This window comes from Procambarus clarkii, chromosome 42 (assembly GCF_040958095.1).
Source record: "Procambarus clarkii isolate CNS0578487 chromosome 42, FALCON_Pclarkii_2.0, whole genome shotgun sequence".
Classification (NCBI taxonomy): Eukaryota; Metazoa; Arthropoda; class Malacostraca; order Decapoda; family Cambaridae; genus Procambarus; species Procambarus clarkii.
This window is the reverse complement of record NC_091191.1, coordinates 8,930,858-8,949,066: the sequence shown is the minus strand read 5'-3', so window position 1 is coordinate 8,949,066 and position 18,209 is coordinate 8,930,858. Positions and strand designations below refer to the sequence as shown.

The 18,209-nt window shown below is 36.9% G+C and overlaps 1 protein-coding gene and 1 long non-coding RNA gene across 2 annotated transcripts in view; one reads left to right on the top strand and one right to left on the bottom strand.

Moving 5' to 3' along the window:
* LOC138373600 (uncharacterized) overlaps window positions 1–18,209 on the bottom strand; it is a 449,843-nt gene that overhangs the window by 312,285 nt on the left and 119,349 nt on the right. The window lies entirely within an intron of this gene.
* On the top strand, window positions 423–15,319 carry LOC123770286 (adipocyte plasma membrane-associated protein Hemomucin). The gene is made up of 8 exons (XM_045761992.2): window positions 423–580; window positions 2,729–2,850; window positions 2,996–3,213; window positions 4,181–4,297; window positions 6,443–6,611; window positions 8,703–8,837; window positions 9,362–9,635; window positions 12,065–15,319. The coding sequence occupies exons 2-8, from the start codon at window positions 2,732–2,734 to the stop codon at window positions 12,674–12,676; spliced, it is 1,644 nt and encodes a 547-aa protein (XP_045617948.1). The 5' UTR covers window positions 423–580; window positions 2,729–2,731; the 3' UTR covers window positions 12,677–15,319.

The following is an 18,209-nucleotide window of genomic DNA, read 5'->3' as shown; positions in this document are numbered from 1 at the left end:
AGCAATCAATAGAAGCAATTTAATAACAAATATTTTATCATAATGTTTTACACAACAAAGTTGACATCAAAAAGGTATGTAAATTAGGAAATTGCCAATATTTGTGAACATAATAGCCTATTTTAAACTATAATGTGTAAAGTAACCTATATAAATTTATTTCTAAGCAATAAAAGTTTATTAAAGCATTATAGCACACAAAAAATACGTTAATCTGTCTGTGTTAGTAGTTTTACGCAACTAGATGCTCTTTATTTGTATGTTTACCTGCTTCCGAACTACCAACCACCAAAACTGCTGTTACTGCTAAACGTTTGCCATACTTAACTATCAATGTAAGATATATAATTAAAAAAACATTAAAAAGTATAGTATAATAATATATGAGGTGTGTTTTTGCTTAATTTCTTGATATTTTTAATGAACACAGAATAAAAATATAAAATATAAACAATGACAGTTGGTACTTGTGGCATGAACACCGTCGCCTGCCAGTCCGTCCTTTGGTGTGATCAGTATTCTCAACTCGTTTCCAAGAGCTATAGGAGCTCGTACTAGTTCTCTCCATTTGCCAGTCGAGGTATGTCACGTCTATATAATCGCCTCACAACTTAGTTGAAAGCATAAACTACTTAGAATGAATGTGTTAAGGCCTCTTGATTGTTAAAATTTTGGACACTGCGCATTATTGAGAGTTTAGTTTTTGCTTAGCTACCCTCATCACCTTCGATAAGGTTAAAGCCTTGGCTAGTCAAGGATGCTAAAGTCTTGGCGCAAATAAAGTCGAGACAGTAAAGACAATAACCGTAATACTGGTTGAGATGGGGCTGCATAGTCTTTCCGGCTTGGTGTCTTTTGATAATTACTTTATACTGGTTGGTTATTTGATGAAAGACACTGCAGAAATTTCCACAGAGTTCATGTGTGGTATTCCAGTTTTTTAATAAATTTGTAATGTAGATCATTTGATTGCACACAGTGGAGGTGCTCATTTGTGCTTTGGAATGAGATTCTTTGATGTTGATATGTTTACTGATAAAAGAAAGTACAATGGGTTTTGTAACAATTTGGTTGTGTACATGGTACAGTCTTGCAAAGCTAGTGATATGTAGTGTGTTTCTGGCAAGTTTTAAAGCTCTTGAAAAAAAAATTGAATTTGCAGTTAACAGAAATGCAGTTCATTTTTAAAAAGTATTTAGAACTAGTGCTGCTGTCACATTTTAGTAATAATTTGTTACAGTGGTACTGTCACATTTTAGTAATAATTTGTTACAGTGGTACTAGGAACAGGTGGCAATACAGTAATGAGAAATTATATTGCTGATATATTTTAAATAATACAGTACTGTATATATTGTAATAATACTATATTGTACTGTACATGGAAATGCTAAGATTATATTTCTGTACTAAATATGAAAACTGTCCAGACATCTCAATATTTATGCACCAGGTACATTCTTTCAAGTGTTTCTTCCATGACAAATGCACTCTTATTAGGAAGGTTACTTTTTTAAAGGTTTCAATGCTTAATATGCTTTAATAAGGGTCATTTATGTCAGTGGATGTTGTGAATAACTTTTAATCATAAATTTATGGGTTTTATTCCACAATAGACCATGGTATGATTTATTGTTTATTGAGAAATTAGCAGAGGACAATATAACTTGGTTGATACTTGGCATTACTGAAAAATTACTGTCATAAAGACATGTTTACATGTAATTTAAATCATTTGAAAGTAAATCTATTACGCAGCCAAAATGATCAAGTTTAGCCCTCAATCTGTTGTTCGTGTAAAATGTAGAGTATATATTTCTTAAATATAAATTTTACATTTGTATATTTAGTCTGTTATCTTCCAAGTTTTATGGATATTAAGTTACTTTATATGTTTTCTATCTTTAAATGTATATACAGTATCAATATTATTAAATAAAAAAAATTATTTATTTCTCTTATTCATTTGTATCACAAATAATAATAATAATAATAATAATAAATAAATGTTCATTCAGGAAAATGTTCTTAAAAGATGATTTACAAATAGAATGTTGGATTTCTAGATAGAGCTAGTACATACTATGCCTAAAGCCACTAATATGCACAGCATTTTGGGCAAAATGTGGGAAAAACACTTAGACTAAAACTTAAAACATAAAACATAAATCATGTCATAAGAGGCCTTATCATTTTGATTTTTCAGTATATACTGTACAGTAATTTTACAATATATACAGTTATTTACAATGATCAGTGTTAGGCTATTATTATTGCCTTATATTATGTATTTATATTATGTATTTATTATTATATGCCTTATATTATGTATTAATAAATAATGTAATAACTTTTTAAGTTTTATAAACTAGTAATATACTTGAAATTTGTAAATTTTTATACAAGTAAAATATTTGAAATGCAAAACCACTTTCTGAATAAAAAATGTGAATATAATTTAATATTGCTATGTTTGTTGAATCATAGATTCATAAAGATCCTTAATCATCCAGTAACTAAAATGTATTTTGTATTTTATTTATATACCGTATACAAGAGTTTTTACACTTGTAAAAATTTAAATAAACATTCAAGTCGAGATCTCCTGCACTCATTGTGCTTTTTGTACTTATCACTTACCAAGTTTGGGGTGTCTTTTGATTGCCCTCATGCAATTGAAATGCAGTTTGTACAGAATTTGGATTCATGATTCATTTTTCTCCTTCAGCTCATGGGCTTCTTATGGCTGTGTCGCCGGTTGATCCGGATATTTATAGATGTAACTGTGATCCTGCTGATCATTGCCCTTCTTCCTGGTTTTCCTCCAAATGTGTCTTTCACTTCATATGAGTAAGTTAAAAATTTCTTTGTACTGCTGTATAATTAATTATAATGGCAACTTTTGGGAATACAGTAATGGTTGTATTGAACATATTATTTCCTATATATTCTTATTAATTCTTAATTTATATATTAAGGAACTTATATGTCTCAGGTTAGATGAATGTTTACCATTGGAAGGGCCCTTAGCAAAGAATAATGAGCTGGATGCCGCAGATAGGATTTTGGATGGCAAAATTGTTGGTCCTGAATCCATTGCCTCTCGTGACCCAGAGGAAATCTTTGTGAGCTTACATGGTGGCAAGATTCTTCGTATCTGGGGGCCTAGATTTGATCATTTCAAGACAGTAGCTGCAATTGGGCCTGGTTGTGGTAAGAATCTTCTTGGTTCAGTCTGCATTTACATATCCATTATTATCTAGGAATGCACAATAGATTGAGTGGAGTACTCATTCATACTGCTGTAGAATGTCCCTCATAATTAATTGCTTTTTGAATAAAATAATGCTAATCAGATAGAAATTATTTGATAACCCATGTAGGTGGATACTGTATGATGTCATTGTCCTCACTTATTCCTTGTAAGGCTTCCTATTTGGAATTTTTTTACTTATCACCTTAATCTGAACTTCTGTGTATATAGTTATAAATAACAGTATAAATAAAACTTGAACCCTTATACCTTCCTTCATAGACCACAGAGAATTGCCCCTAGACCCTATCTAGCGGCAATGGGATATATCTATCACTTAATAAAGATTGGTAGATAATTCCCTTCCATAAATGTTGTCCAATAACACTACCAATGGAAGGTGAATTTTTCTTCTATTAAAGTTAGGAAATTTCTTGATTAATCAAACACTTATCTGCTCAATAAATCAGTCAACTGTCCTAGTGGTTCACTTGTAAATGTAAGCTTCGTAGTCTTCCTGGCTTAGCGCCTTTTTGTTTATTCTATTTTATTTTATTTATATATGCAAGAGTTCTTACATTCTTGTAAAGCCACTAGCATGCATAGCATTTCAGGCAGGTCCTTAATTTTAATTTTTCCTGGAATATTACTTGCAAATTGTTTAACATCCAGGTACCCATTCACTGCTGGGTGAACAGAGGTGTGTACAGCTTAAGATTAGTGCATAATCAATCCTTCCTGACCAGGATACGAACCTGGGCCAAATTGCTTTCGAAGCACAGGGCGTGTTTCTTACCACCACCTCTGTCTTGCTCGGGAATTGAGCCTAGAGTCCCTTGGTTGTAAGATGCTGATGTAGCCTTCAGCATAATCACTTCTAGTAAATTTGGTTTACATTAACTTCATATTATTTTTCTTTATTTGTAGATGGCCCTTGGCAAGAGAGTGTGTGTGGCCGACCACTTGGACTAAGGTTTGCTCCTGATGGACGTTTAATAGTAGTTGATGCTTATCTTGGTCTCTTTGCTGTTGATGTTGACACGGGTAAGTTATACTACGGTATATATACAGTATGCAATGTACTTGTCAGATGTCTGTAGTATGGATGCTCTTTTCAAGGATGGATGTGATGTGCAGTACTACTGTAACTACAACAGAGTCGGCAGGACAAGCTGTAGATCCAACGTGATGTAATCATCGATGAGGCTGTTAGATGAGTGAGTAACGATCGTGGAGCAGCAAGCCGTAGTAGATGAAAATGTAGAGATGGACGCGATGAAAATCATAGCTGTGGCAAGGGTGTTGGCAGTGTTCCATCACAGCAAACAGTAGCAGTAGAGGTCCAGTGAGAGTCCATGTTGTAGTCCATCGTGGCTGGGTATCGTCGAAACTCTCTGGGGTCACCAATGTAACGGTTCTATTGTTACGTAAAGTATGGTGACAAATAAAACACAGACACTAAGATACTATATATATATTTGGTCGAATATACAGAAGTACACCGGTGATACTTTGGTGTGAGTTGAGCGCACTGAGCGTCGGTACAGTATCTCGCAAGTGTCTGCTTTAGACCACACTTGCAAGTAGACTAGTTAATGTTTGCTATTCTTGCCGCTTATATTGCTCGGGCAACACCTCACCGTGCTGCCCGGGCAACGCCTCACCTCATTCATCTCCAAAGGTTGACAGGAATATTAACACTATATTTGGAGCGAGTATATTATTGGGATAATCTACTCGCTACAGTGCTATCCGCTCGGCCGACCGGCTCCATTACATTATAGACTTTATGGATTCTCTTGCAAACCTGTTATCTCAACATTATAGTATCATCAAAATCATAATCAGTCTGCTGAGGAAGGCATATTCGGTATGTGCCCTCCACTCATGGACATCCATACTAGACTTCAAAGCAGATAACTGCTTATAAGTATTGTCCAATTACTTAAACATTGGTTGTTGAAAAATTACTTGCATCAATAATTGGAAACGTAATTTTAAATCATTTTGAATAGCATAGATCAACCCTTTTGCTGCTGCATTTAATTTTCAGTCTGGTTACCATTGCAGGTCAAAAATGGGGTAAACAACACAGGCCATATTGACTATGCTATGCTCTTGGTGACATTATTGACATAGAGGACAAGTTTCTTTTTTTATGCCAACCACTTGGGCTGGACGGTAGAGCGACAGTCTCTCTTCATGCAGGTCTGCGTTCAATCCCCAACCATCCAAGTGGTTGGGCACCATTACTTTCCCCTGTCCCATCCCAAATCCTTATCCTGACCCCTTCCAAGTGTTATATAGTCGTAATGGCTTGGCACTTTCCCCTGATAATTCACTCCCTCCTTTATAAAAGAACTATCACCTTGTGGCAGGGGAGCTTGTGAAAATAAGGCATCATCCCACTACTAATATGAACTACATGAGATAAAGGAAAATAACAAAACACTTAACCTTCCAAATTTTTTGGAGGAAACTGATAATTGCCAAACAACTCCACTATCTAATCACTAATCTGACTACCCTGACCCCAAGCTATACGAGTGTCAGAGTGGGAAAGCTTCCTCCATCACAGACTTGCCTGGGGTGCATGCAACTGCATATACATGTTCTGGCTGAAACCAACATTGTTGCAATAAGCAAAATTGACTGGCTCATTTTTGGATGATACCTTGTGGTTTGAACATTTTTCCCCATGTGTTAATTTTTGAACTGCCACCATAAGTGATGAATAATTTAAGCTAGAGTTATCTTCTCTCGAGATTTTTGGTTCCTTGTTTGGGAAGACTCCTATGAAATAGGATGTGCCAATGAAGTTCTCTAGTTAGTGTTTTGGCTGATGTTTGTTATGTCATGGCAGTCTGTGTAGTTGGATTTGGCAATTTAAAAACAATTGTTTTGTTATTTTCCTTATTTTTGGGTAGTTGATCTTTATGTGCTGGCCTTTGATTCCCACAAGCTTCCCTGCCACATGGAGGGGACTAGATTGCTAGAAAAGGTACTTGTCCTCAGAGTTCCATGATTTGACTATACCCAGCTCCCAGTGACGGTGACCTAAGCATGCCAGAGAAATAAGCTTAGGCAATCTACTGAAGTGCAGCCCAAAAAGAGGCATTTTATTTCTCAAATGGTGTTTGATTGCAAATACTTTACAGTAGATGGTAAGTCTATATTGTATAATTTCAGGCAACAAGGAGCTGTTATTTGATATCTTCCAAGAAATTGATGGTGCCGTTCCTAAAATACCTGACGACCTTGACATAGACGCTGAGGGTAATATATATTGGTCAGATGCTTCGACAGTTTGCACACTTGAAGATGGCATTGTGGAATTTTTTAGTGATCCAAGTGGCAGGTAATTTTATCCATTTAATCATTTATAGTGTCTTAATTTAGCTTGCTCTTCTGAAATATCCTAATAATAGTTTTGTTGTATTGCATTCTCATGCAGATTATTTCTTATTTTGTCTTTATATATTCTGCATTATGATTATTTAATTTGCTTTGTGGATTTGCTCAATACTGATCTCTTTAAAAATTTCTCTCTTGTCCAGCAGTACCATTGGTTCCCTCTGCTTCATATCTCTTCTTGTTATTTAATATTGTGTAGGCAATTTTGTATTGATCATTTAATTTATTTTTGTTGCAGGCGATGAGTCACAATAATGTGGCTGAAGTATGTTGGCCAATCCCCACTCTAGAAAATGAAGGGACGACGACGTTTCAGTCCGTCCTGGACCATTCTCAAGTCGATTGTGACTTGGTCGACTTGATCGATTTGAGAATGGTCCAGAACGGACCGAAGTGTCGTCGTCCCTTCATTTTCTAGTTTATTTTTGTTTATATTATAGCTATTTTCATCTAGGTTTGTGTCCACAGTGTTTTCTTTGGGTTTTTCTGCTTCATTTGATATTCCATCGTCATTACTTTCCCACAGTTTGACTTTTAATTGTTATTCTGTCCTCCATTTAGATGTACTGAGTGGGTTTAGGTGTAGAAGGTAGGGAAGGGATAGGATGGGAAAAGTTGGTGCAATGATGAGCTTGTGAGCAAAGGACAGTGAAAAAGTGGTTGTTGGTGAGGCAAGTATTGAAGAAATAGGGTTCATCTGTTTACAAATACAGTACTGTACAGTATTGCTGTTCATCTCTGCTTGCTGTTCATATCTGTTTACAAATACAGTACTGTACAGTATTGCTGTTCATATCTGTTTACAAATACAGTACTGTACAGTATTACTGTTCATCTCTGTTTACAAATACAGTACTGTACAATATTGCTGTTCGTCTCTGTTTACAAATACAGTACTGTACAATATTGTTGTTCGTCTCTGTTTACAAATACAGTACTCTACTGTTCGGTACAGTACAGTATTGCTGCTTGTTTTCAAATGCAGTATATATCTCTGTCTCTGATTATATAAGTGTTAAATTTCGGTTTCCTCTTTTACTGCAGAGCCTGGAATAATCGATGTTAATTTTTTTTAGATTATCTTTCTTACCTGCTGCTTCATGTTGGAGAGTTTGTGCGTGTGTGTAATTACCTAATTACAGGTTGAGAGCTACGCTCATGGTGTCTCATCTTCCCAGTACTCTTTGTCGTATAACACTTTGAAAGTACTGACGGTTTTGGCCTCCACCACCTTCTCACTTAGTTTGTTCCAACCGTCTGCCATTGTGTGAAAGTGAATTGTTTTCTTTCTTCCATGCTTAAGGAAGCAGATATAGTGTGTGAACAGTGCACAAAGGATGATGGGAAGGAGGTTGAGTGAAAGCCATTTGTTGACATGTTTGTATAACAGCTCATGGGGCAGCAATATACACATGGTCTTATGATGTGGTTTAGTGATAGTGTTTACTGTGATGCTATTAATTTGGAAGTTATAGTGAATGGATGTACAGTATATAATTTTGTATTTCTTTAACCTTTGCTTTCTTTTCTGGTTTACTGGTTTCCAACAAATACGTCTCCATACCATAGGAGTTGGGAAAGTGATACAGTACTGATAATGGTAATTTCACAGTATAATTCTTTGTCTTGATAAATTTGTTATGGATGTGGCAACCCTGTTCATCACAGTGGTGCAAGCTGCCCCACAATGAAGGGAAAGACGAAATTTGGGAGGTAATGTTTCTCTATCTTCACTCTAGAGGTCCAATGTTTTCCAACCCAAATAATTAGAAATAAGGTAATAATGAATTTCTTAACAAATAAGAAATCTTGTACACAAAATGTCAATAACGTGATTTATTTATGATTTTCTCAAGAAACCTTGTCAGTTTCTTTACATCAGGGTAAAGATGCTTGCTTATAAGTTTGTATACCAGTCTTTTGTTTTGCATTGTTTACTTGTATAGGATCTTGAATAGGAGATGCATACTGGATATGCAATGAAGATAATTTTTCTGAAAATTTGATGGAATTTACTGTTAGCATTTTCCCACAGGTTGATAAAGTTTGACCCTAAAACAAAAACCAACACTGTTCTAGTGAAGAATGTCCATTTTGCCAATGGTGTCCAGTTATCTCCTGACCAAGACTTCATTTTGTTTTGTGAAACCTTCAGAAATCGAGTGAAGAGGTAAGGTCTAATTGATGTTTATAATAAGCTTTGTATTTTTGATGCAAAAAAATACAAGGTTTATTCCCTAGCCAGGGAATAAACCTTGAAATAAAAGGAAATGAACAAGCCTGTCAGTTTTTTCCATAGCTACTGTACTTGGCGTGGGTGTTAGACAACCAAATGTACAGAAATGGTCAAAATAAAGGCCTGAAGTGGCCCTTCGAATGTTGTTGATATATAAACAAGACCACACACCCTTTAAGGAAGGAGAGTTCCTTGAAGCAGCATGATGTTACTTGATGATACTAAAACACACTTGATGTTTTCTCTGTGCATATAGCATCCATTTTCTTTTTTTAATTTGACCCCCCCTTTCATAGTATTAGAAATTAAAAGCAAAGCCATGTTCATTCTAGGATCTCCTGTAATCTTAATGAGAAGGTAAATACTGTTCTTAAAGGATCACGGTATGAAGTGATACAGCTAGATAAAAACAAAGCAGTTCTCATCTTTTGTAAATTTTTTATGTTCCTCTATTTCAGATATTGGCTCAAAGGACCTAAAGCTGGCCAGACTGATGTGTTTGTAGACAGACTTCCTGGCATGCCTGATAACATCCGAGATAAAGATGATGGTGGATACTATGTGTCACTTGTATCTGTTCCCAATGATTTTTCCCGAAAAGGAAGAGCTATCATGGCAAAATTGCCACTTGTTCGAAAGCTAATTATAAGGCTCCTCTTCATAACAAAATTACTTTTTAAATCCTTTGACAAGTTTTATCCCAATCAGTACACTGGCTGTCTTGTCCATAAGGTAAGTTGTTTCATATTGTTGAATAATAATTACAATTTGAATATACAGTATAGTACTGTACTTCGATAATGTTAGTGTATACTGTATGTACACAACCTTTCCTCTTTAAGAGAGGACCCTTAACTTGCTGTTTTGGAAACAAATCCAAAATTTAGTTTCAATTATTTTTCATTTTAAAATTACAACCATTTTCGGCCATATGGGCAAACGGCCAAATTCAGACGTAATTTGTAAGAGAACAGGTTGATGTACAAGGGGGTTACCCTTTCCCTTTTTGAAAATTCTTTTACTGGAGGGGCTGAATAGTGACTCACTGTAGCTAGTTGCACTAAGATAGCTGCATACCTATTAGTCACACAAGTCCTTGTAGTCACATCAACCCTTATGAGTCTTTAAAAGCATATCGGAGACCAGTCAAAACCTAGCCCCACCCCCACCTTTACAGAAGCATAGGGAGCAGGGAATTCATTATCTATCTCTCACCAAAGACCCAAACCTTCAGAAAGGAAGTGAAGCAAAACAGACAACTGTAAGATTCACAGAAAGTAAAAAAAAATTCTGTACAGCAAATGACTTGGCAAATGATCCATCCAGTAGTGAGGTTACACTCCACTAATAACAGGTGACCACTACCAGGTGGCAGCATCATGGGAGCTGTTGATTTCCCATTGTGAGAGAATGGATTTTGACAGCTGTATTAAGTAGTTGAAAGTGAATGCACCATGACAGTTGAAGCCACTAGAAATCCCTTGAGTGCACATGGCTGGGGTTGGATTGGCCCCAGGTGACTCACAGGTTAGTCAAGCAATTGTGCAGGAGCCTCAACTTTGCCTATATTGTCTTTTTCCTTGATAGAGTTTGGCTCTGGGCACTGTTCCAGTTTCTCTGATTCCATCTGTTTTACTGCTTCCGGTACTGGTGATTGATTGATTGATGAAGATTAAGCCACCCAAAAGGTGGCACGGGCATGAATAGCCCGTAAGTGGTGGCCCTTTTGAGCCATTACCAGTATCAAGATCTGATACTGGAGATCTGTGGAGGTGCGAATGCACCCTACGTGACGGGAGATGTCTCCCATGCCGGTACTGATGGGTTTGAACCTCACCAACCTGTCATTGGTTTCTGTCTCGCCAGCTTCCTCTTTGGCTTTTATTGGAGTTTGATTCCATGGCACCATTTCTATCCTCCTCATTGATGTGTTCACAAAAGATTCTGCTCTTTAGTTGGGTTTCATGACCATTGCTCACCTGGCCACCCTGGGTTAGTGGTTGGGTCCATTCTTTTAGATGCACAGTACTCTACAGCAGTCTGCCATACTTGGCAATGTATGAACATTGCATATGATGTAGAAATCATATTTCTCCATTTTATTTCTCCATCATATTTCTCAAACTCCATTACCCGAGGCAAAGTTCGTAACCCGATTCGGATTTTACGAAGAAATTGGGCTCGTAATCCGAAAAGTTTGTAAAGAGGGGCATTCATAAGTTGAGGTGGCACATGTAGCCAATTGTTTTTTTTTATGTGAAGTTTGTCCGTTGAACATCATTCATATTTACCTGTAGTTACCATAGGGCCACAATCTTTCTGGTGGCCTCGATGGGGATTGGATACAATCAGATTCTCAAAGGTACCCCAATTTGTCCAGATGATTTTTAACTGGATTTTTAATTTCAGCAAATTTTGGTGGGTAGGCAGTTCCAGGTACAGTATTTATAACCTTTTGGATGAAAAAGCTTTTCCTGTTGTCTGTCCCACATTATGACTTGTCGAGCTTGAAACCATTGCACCTTGTAAATGTTACATCTGACCTTTTTAAGTAGTGATCTGGATAAATATCCTCCAGTGTGTTCAGTATTTTAAGAGTTTGATGACATCAGCGCCATTATATATGGTTTGCAGTGTTAACCCTGTGGCCCTCAACTGTTCCTGGTATAAGAGAGTTAACTTAGTTCTGGAATGATTTTTGTTTACCAGTGTTGAACTTTCTCTAAATCTTTCAAAAGATGAGGTTTTCATGGTTGGATACAGTACTCCAAGTACTGTGCACCATACAGTTGAATATTACCTTTTCCTGGAAGTCAAAGGTTCATTGATTATTCATAGGGCTTGGGTTTTTTTTTGGGGGGGGGGGAGGGTCAGATATATTTTAATTATTAATACACAAGTTAATGTTAGCCTATCAGTGTGTGTGTGTCTTTTCTTAAATATTTATAAGAAGTCACTTCTGATGCCGTCAGTATTTGAAACAAGCACTAAACTTCCAAAGGCTGAAGTCACCTCTTGTTTGTCCATATTAGTAGTAATGTATCAACTGGTGAACAAAAAAAGTTCCATTTGTAATCAGTGGGAATGGTTATATTAATGTTGTTAATAATGTAAATTTTATATTGTAATTTTTAGTGTATGGTATTATTGTTTTCTTGCAGATACTCAATCTTCAACCTGTAGCAAATGTAGTTCGCACAAACTTAACCATAGTAGTTGAGCTTGATAAAGATGGAAATATTATAAATTCACTCCAAGGAAACTCTGGTAAAATACAGCTAATATCGGAAACCAAGAAAGTTGGTAACAATCTATTTTTTGGATCTCCATACAATAAATATCTTGGACGCTTCCCTATTGGAGTTTCATTTATTGAAGTTGAAGGACAGGGTGTAAGGATAAAGACAGAAAAAACCCCAGCTGTACAAAAAGAGGAAGAACAAGTAGAAAAGAAAGTTTTACTTAATGATGAAAAAATTCAAGATATAGAACTAGGTGAAGTTGATAGAAAAATTGGAGATCCTGTAATAGAAAGTGAAGAAAAAAGTAAAAAGCCAATTATAGACGTAGAAACAAACACACATAATTTTATAAGAGAAGCTGAGAGAAAACAGTCAGCAGAAGATATTCAAGAAGAGGTGAAAGCAAAACAAAAGGTAGAAGATGCAGCAGACTTAAAAAGGGAAGATGTATTAGAGAAAGAAAGCACTAAAGTGTTTAGTGAAGAAAAACAAGTTGATAGGACAGAGAATGCTGGGAAAGAGGAGCTTTAGACATTTTTTATTGCTTTAAGATAATTTGCTTTCAAAGGGTTATTAGAGTAAATTTATTAAAGGATTTGAAAGAAAATCAGCAAGCGCACTACAACATTATTTATGTTTTCTACTTGTACAGCGTATCTCTTGATTATTAGGATACTAGCCACAGTATCTGAATTTCTTGAGTGTTTGGATTTTGCAATTTGTAGTATTTTTCAGTATACTGTAAATAACTGGCTTATTTATGGTGATAAATGTCCAGAAAATGGGACATTGAATTGATGGCTAATCTAAATACATGTACAGTACAGTTCATAGCAATATTATCTCCAGGAATTTGGCTAATTAAATTTCCTAGGTGTTGCTGTCTTTGCCTCATGTACACAGGGGAATAATTTTATGATCTTGATATTTTGGCAGTAATATATTCATCCTTCTTTGTGTATATTCATCCACATTACAGAACATTTGCTATTACATCTGTAGTCACCACCGGCATGCATTTTATGAGTCAACGTGCCAAAAAAAATCAAGATTCATTCATTATCATTATCCTATTCCCATGTTACGTGGGGTGAGGAGGCATCGGCCAAGATAATTTTTTTTATACAGTACAGTATTAATATAATGAAAGAATATATATATATTCTTTATACTGTGTGTATATGTATGTATGTGTGTGTGTGTGTGTGTATACAGTAAAAAAAAAAATTATAATATATATATAATATATATATATATATATATATATATATATATATATATATATATATATATATATATATATATATATATATATATATAATAAATAAATAAATAAATTAATGATAATAATAATAATTATTTTACACACACACACACACACACACACACACACACACACACACACACACACTGTAGCATTATGTATTAACAAGCACTCTAGCAGTCATCCACAGCAACACCCAACCATTTCATAAAACTAGGTGGTCTACATCCTTGGATCACAATCGAGGGTCCTGGGATCAAACTTTGGACATGACAGAAATGGTTAGGTGTGTTTCCTTTTACCTCATTCGGTTGTTCACCTAGCAATAAAATCAGTACCCAGGAGTTAGGCAACGGCTGTTGGTTGCATCCTGGGAATTGTCTGTACAGTACTCGAGTTGGGGAAATGTCGATAAGCCTAAGTACAGTATAGTACAAGCTTCCTGTTCCAGACAACAGTAATTATACTGTATACAATAATAACAAATAAAGTACATTCACTCACGTTTAACCTGATACCATCCTGCCTTTACCCCTATAATATCCTGTATATTTTTCACATATTTGGCATGTCCAGTGATATTCTCAGGATTCTTCTCCTGCTCTCAAAATAATTTTAATGCACTATTCACTAATCTACCATCATCCATTTATTAAACCTGCCTCAGACTATCTTAGAACGCCCTCCTCAATCTTGTGGTTAATTGACTTGCACCCCACATCTCTGATATTTTGAATCTTTATGCTAAAAACTCTTAACAACACATGTTTTTCAAATTTGTCTATCTTTACTGCTCTTAACTCTTGGTTTTTTCACTTAAACATTGTTTGTATTATCCGATAACCCCAAATCAGCAGACATTCAAGAATGTTTTTAATTAATAATGATATTATACAGTAGATATAAATTTGTCTAAACCATACATCAGAAAATTAAGAAATTACAACTTTTGGTCCGTCCTGGACCATTACCAAGTATTGTAGCGTAATTATTACAGCCCCACTCCTGTGCCCGGTAAGTCCACTATGGGCTCGCCATGGCCCTGCTACTTGGAACTTTTGTTCCGAGTTGCTTATATTAAAACAACAAACATCATCAAGTCATTACACAGCTTGATAATGGGCTAAGACTGACTGAAATTTCATCATTTCTTTGTTCTCCAATGTGGGATTCGGACATCATATCTTTAGCCATGTTACTGTGACTTATTGTCTGCAGATGTATAAACTGAGTTTTATGTACATATATGTAATTGTTAAGGAATGTGTAGACATTGTATAATAGTATTTTTTTTTTTTTACCTGTTACTGCTCCCTAATTTTTTGCTAACAGTATAGGACATTGCACGGTATACACTGTATACATTTTTATCCTTAGCTATATTACTTTGTTGCCAAAACTTTATAAATTGTACCTTGATATTGGTTTGCTGGTGTTATGTAGGCAGGCATCCATCAGTCATAGGAGACTATGGAGTTGCGCTCTGGTTGTCGGTCTGGAGTGGCCTCTCCAGGGCGCAAAGCCAGGGGAGGTTGATATAGACGAGAAGCAGCAAAGCAATATCAAGGTACAAATTATAAAGATTTATATTTAGATTGGTGTAATGTGAGATCACATTTCAATATTTCTTACTTGTCACGGTTACATAAACTTAAAAGCATTATGCTAGCAGTATTTAGCTTGGTTTATTACTTATCATGACAAGATAATGTCATATGCCACATTTTTTATGATGTCTCATGTTAATAACATTATTTTTATAACATTGATACAGTATAGTTGAAATGCAGTTCTCAAGTTTTATTGGAAGGGGTATGTTTGGCATTCATATTTTGTTTTCTTGGATTTTTCTTTTCCTGTACTTTTAACCTTTAATTCAGTATTGAAATATATATTTACTGTGATATACAGTATAGTGTATCTTTAACCTTCAAATGACATGTCAGGTTTGACCATACCAGTATGTAGCATATATTCAAGTGTTTTCACTCTTGGCAGGCTGTTTTCTGTACTGTAGTCAGGTGATGAATGGTTACCTCCATTCAGTAGAGGTCTCAAGAACCCAATTACATTACTGGATAAAAATCCCAGTATGCAAATCTGTGAACTTTTTTGCAATTAAAATATTGTAGTGATTACTTACAAGGACAATATACTAGATTTTAGTTATACAATAATTACTGTTGTGCAAATAGGGGACAGCATATAGAGCATACAAATACTAGTGCCTTCTCAGCATACATATACTAGTACAGGGTACCTTCCATATGACCAGCAGTGACAAAATTACTGTAGTTTCTGAGCACAATTTTGTGATTACACCTGACTAATAATAATAATGAGATTTTAGCCCCTGCACTGCACATTACGACCAGTGTTGTTTTTAGGGCCATCATAAAATGTAAAGCGCCCACACATTCACGGGGCTCACATTTGCTTCCTTAGGGTTCCAATAACCATCCCCCATCTTGGGGAGGAATATCCCAAGTCCCTCACTATCCTTCTAGGGCTTTAGTAAAAGGGTGAGGAACATGTCTGGCACGTCACCATGCAGTGTCTGAATGTGCAGGGCAGCTGTACTAGGAACCATCAAACTCTTAACAAAAACAAAAGTGTGATTACAGTGTATGTCCCCCCCCTCCCTGTCTGGCCCGTTGTTGTCGTGAGGGGGGGCTTAGTGGGCGGCTGCTGGAGTGTGATGCTCCATGGGTCAGTCCTCTGACCTTTTGCAGCCTTATGCTCCTGCTGCTGTCTTTACCAATTGTGCCAGACATCTTTTCATTTTCCTCGTGTTTCATTTTTCTCCCCACCCCCCTCTCTTCTCCTTTCAAACTGTCATTTCCTGCTGACCTTTTGCCTGTTTTGATCATTCTTTCGGCGTTCTTTTGTTTTGATGCCCAGGTGTTTGAGGAGGCATACTCTTGCACCCATAGAACTGTAATACCCAACGTCTCGAGTGAGGGGTCCCTTTTATTGTCAATCCTCCTTTCGTTTCTGAACCCGATCTCGACGGACTGATGGTTCTAAAGGTTACGTTTGTGGGGCGTATACTCACGACGCACCCCCTGGGGGGCCCCGGCAAGATCGGCAATAAGTCTCTTGTTGGGTGTCCTGCCTCCAATTGTGGCTCCATGGTGGGTGTGGGGGCACATTCGTGAATGAAAGTCTTTCCTCGTTTGTATGTCGATTAATGTTCTTATACCTTCTCGGGCTCGTGGGGTCGACAACCAAGCCCCCGAGTCGGCCTAGGTTTAAAGACCGGGCTCTGTAGCCTCACTGCATTGGGCCCCAACCTTGCTCCTCCTTTAACCCTCCTGACTACTACTCTCGGCTCCCCTCCCTCCTCTGTGGTTGGGTCGAGCCCCAAGCCCCCAGTGGTGACCACCTCATCCCCTGGCACAGCTCAAGTCTCTAGTTGTGACTACTGCGCATTTTAACCTCTTTCTGGGGTTCTCAATGCTGCCCTCGCCACAGCCACACTCGCTAGATTCCTTCCCGTACTGATGCGTATCAAGTCTTGTTTGGTCCCGCTTCGTGGCCCAAATACTTTGATCTCCTCCCTCTTGATTCTACGCCTCCTGACGATTTCTCTCTCCATAAACACCTTGTCGATTCAGTAGATGCCTCTGTTACCTTCAACCCCACCCGTCTCGGTACACGTGTCATTGCTGCTGCTTCTTAGAATGCAGCCTCTTGCTTGGCAGCCTTATCCTGCCTTGGCGAGACTCCTGTTCAAATCTCCAAGAACGCTCGGTTGAATGCCAATGTTGGCACTATTCTCCTCCCACCCTATGTTGCAACTGGTGTTCGTAATCTACAGGACTGCCACGAAGATATTCGGCATATCCTCGAAGCCCAGGGTCATTCTGTCCTCCAGGTGAACTCGTTTACTCGTCCTCCTCGGATACTTTTGATATCGTTCGCCTTATGCGTTTTTGTTCTCGTATTGGCATCCTTGGTGATATTTAGTGCCCTCTGATTATTCCACACATTTGATGGTGCTACATAGCCTTCCCGGTTTGGTGCCTTCTTTTGATAATTACTTACTTGTGACACTAATCATGGGCACTGAAGTTTATCAGATGGCATAACAGTACTATAACTATTTTGCTGCCTCTGCATTATCAAGACCAACCAGTGCTGGTAACCTTGTGACGATTTCGGGGCTCAACGTACCCGCAACCTGGTTCTCGACCAGGCATCCTCATTGTTGGACTGGTCAACCAGGCTGTTGGATGCGACTGCTCGCAGCCTGACTTACGAATCACAGCCTGGTTGATCAGGTATCCTTTGGAGGTGTTTATCAAGTTCTCTCTTGAAGTCTGCGAAAGGTCAGCCAGTTATGCCCCTTATGTGTAGTGGAAGCGTGTTAAACAGTCTCGGGCCTCTGATGTTGATAGGACCTTTGATGCTACTTACTGAAGGCAAGAAAAATATAATTTATTTTTTATTTTTGTTACTTTAACATTATTTATATTCACACAAAATCACCAGATTATTTACATTTGTACATCTGAAGATGGTGAAATGTGTATTATTCCATTTGCTATAAACAAAACTGGGTAAGTTTTTTAAATCCAAATCTGGCTTGGCATGGTATGTTAAAAATGGCCAAACTAATTGATACAGAATATTCGGTAAAACAAAACGGGTTTGGTCCCAGTTAGTTTATTAAAGTGAGATGCTACTTTATATTCCAAATCATAAAAATATATATTTGTATGTCTTTGTAATTTTTATTTTCATTCTTTATAGCCAGCTATTATTTTATTAAAATTGTTGTTCCAGATGAAGCATTTC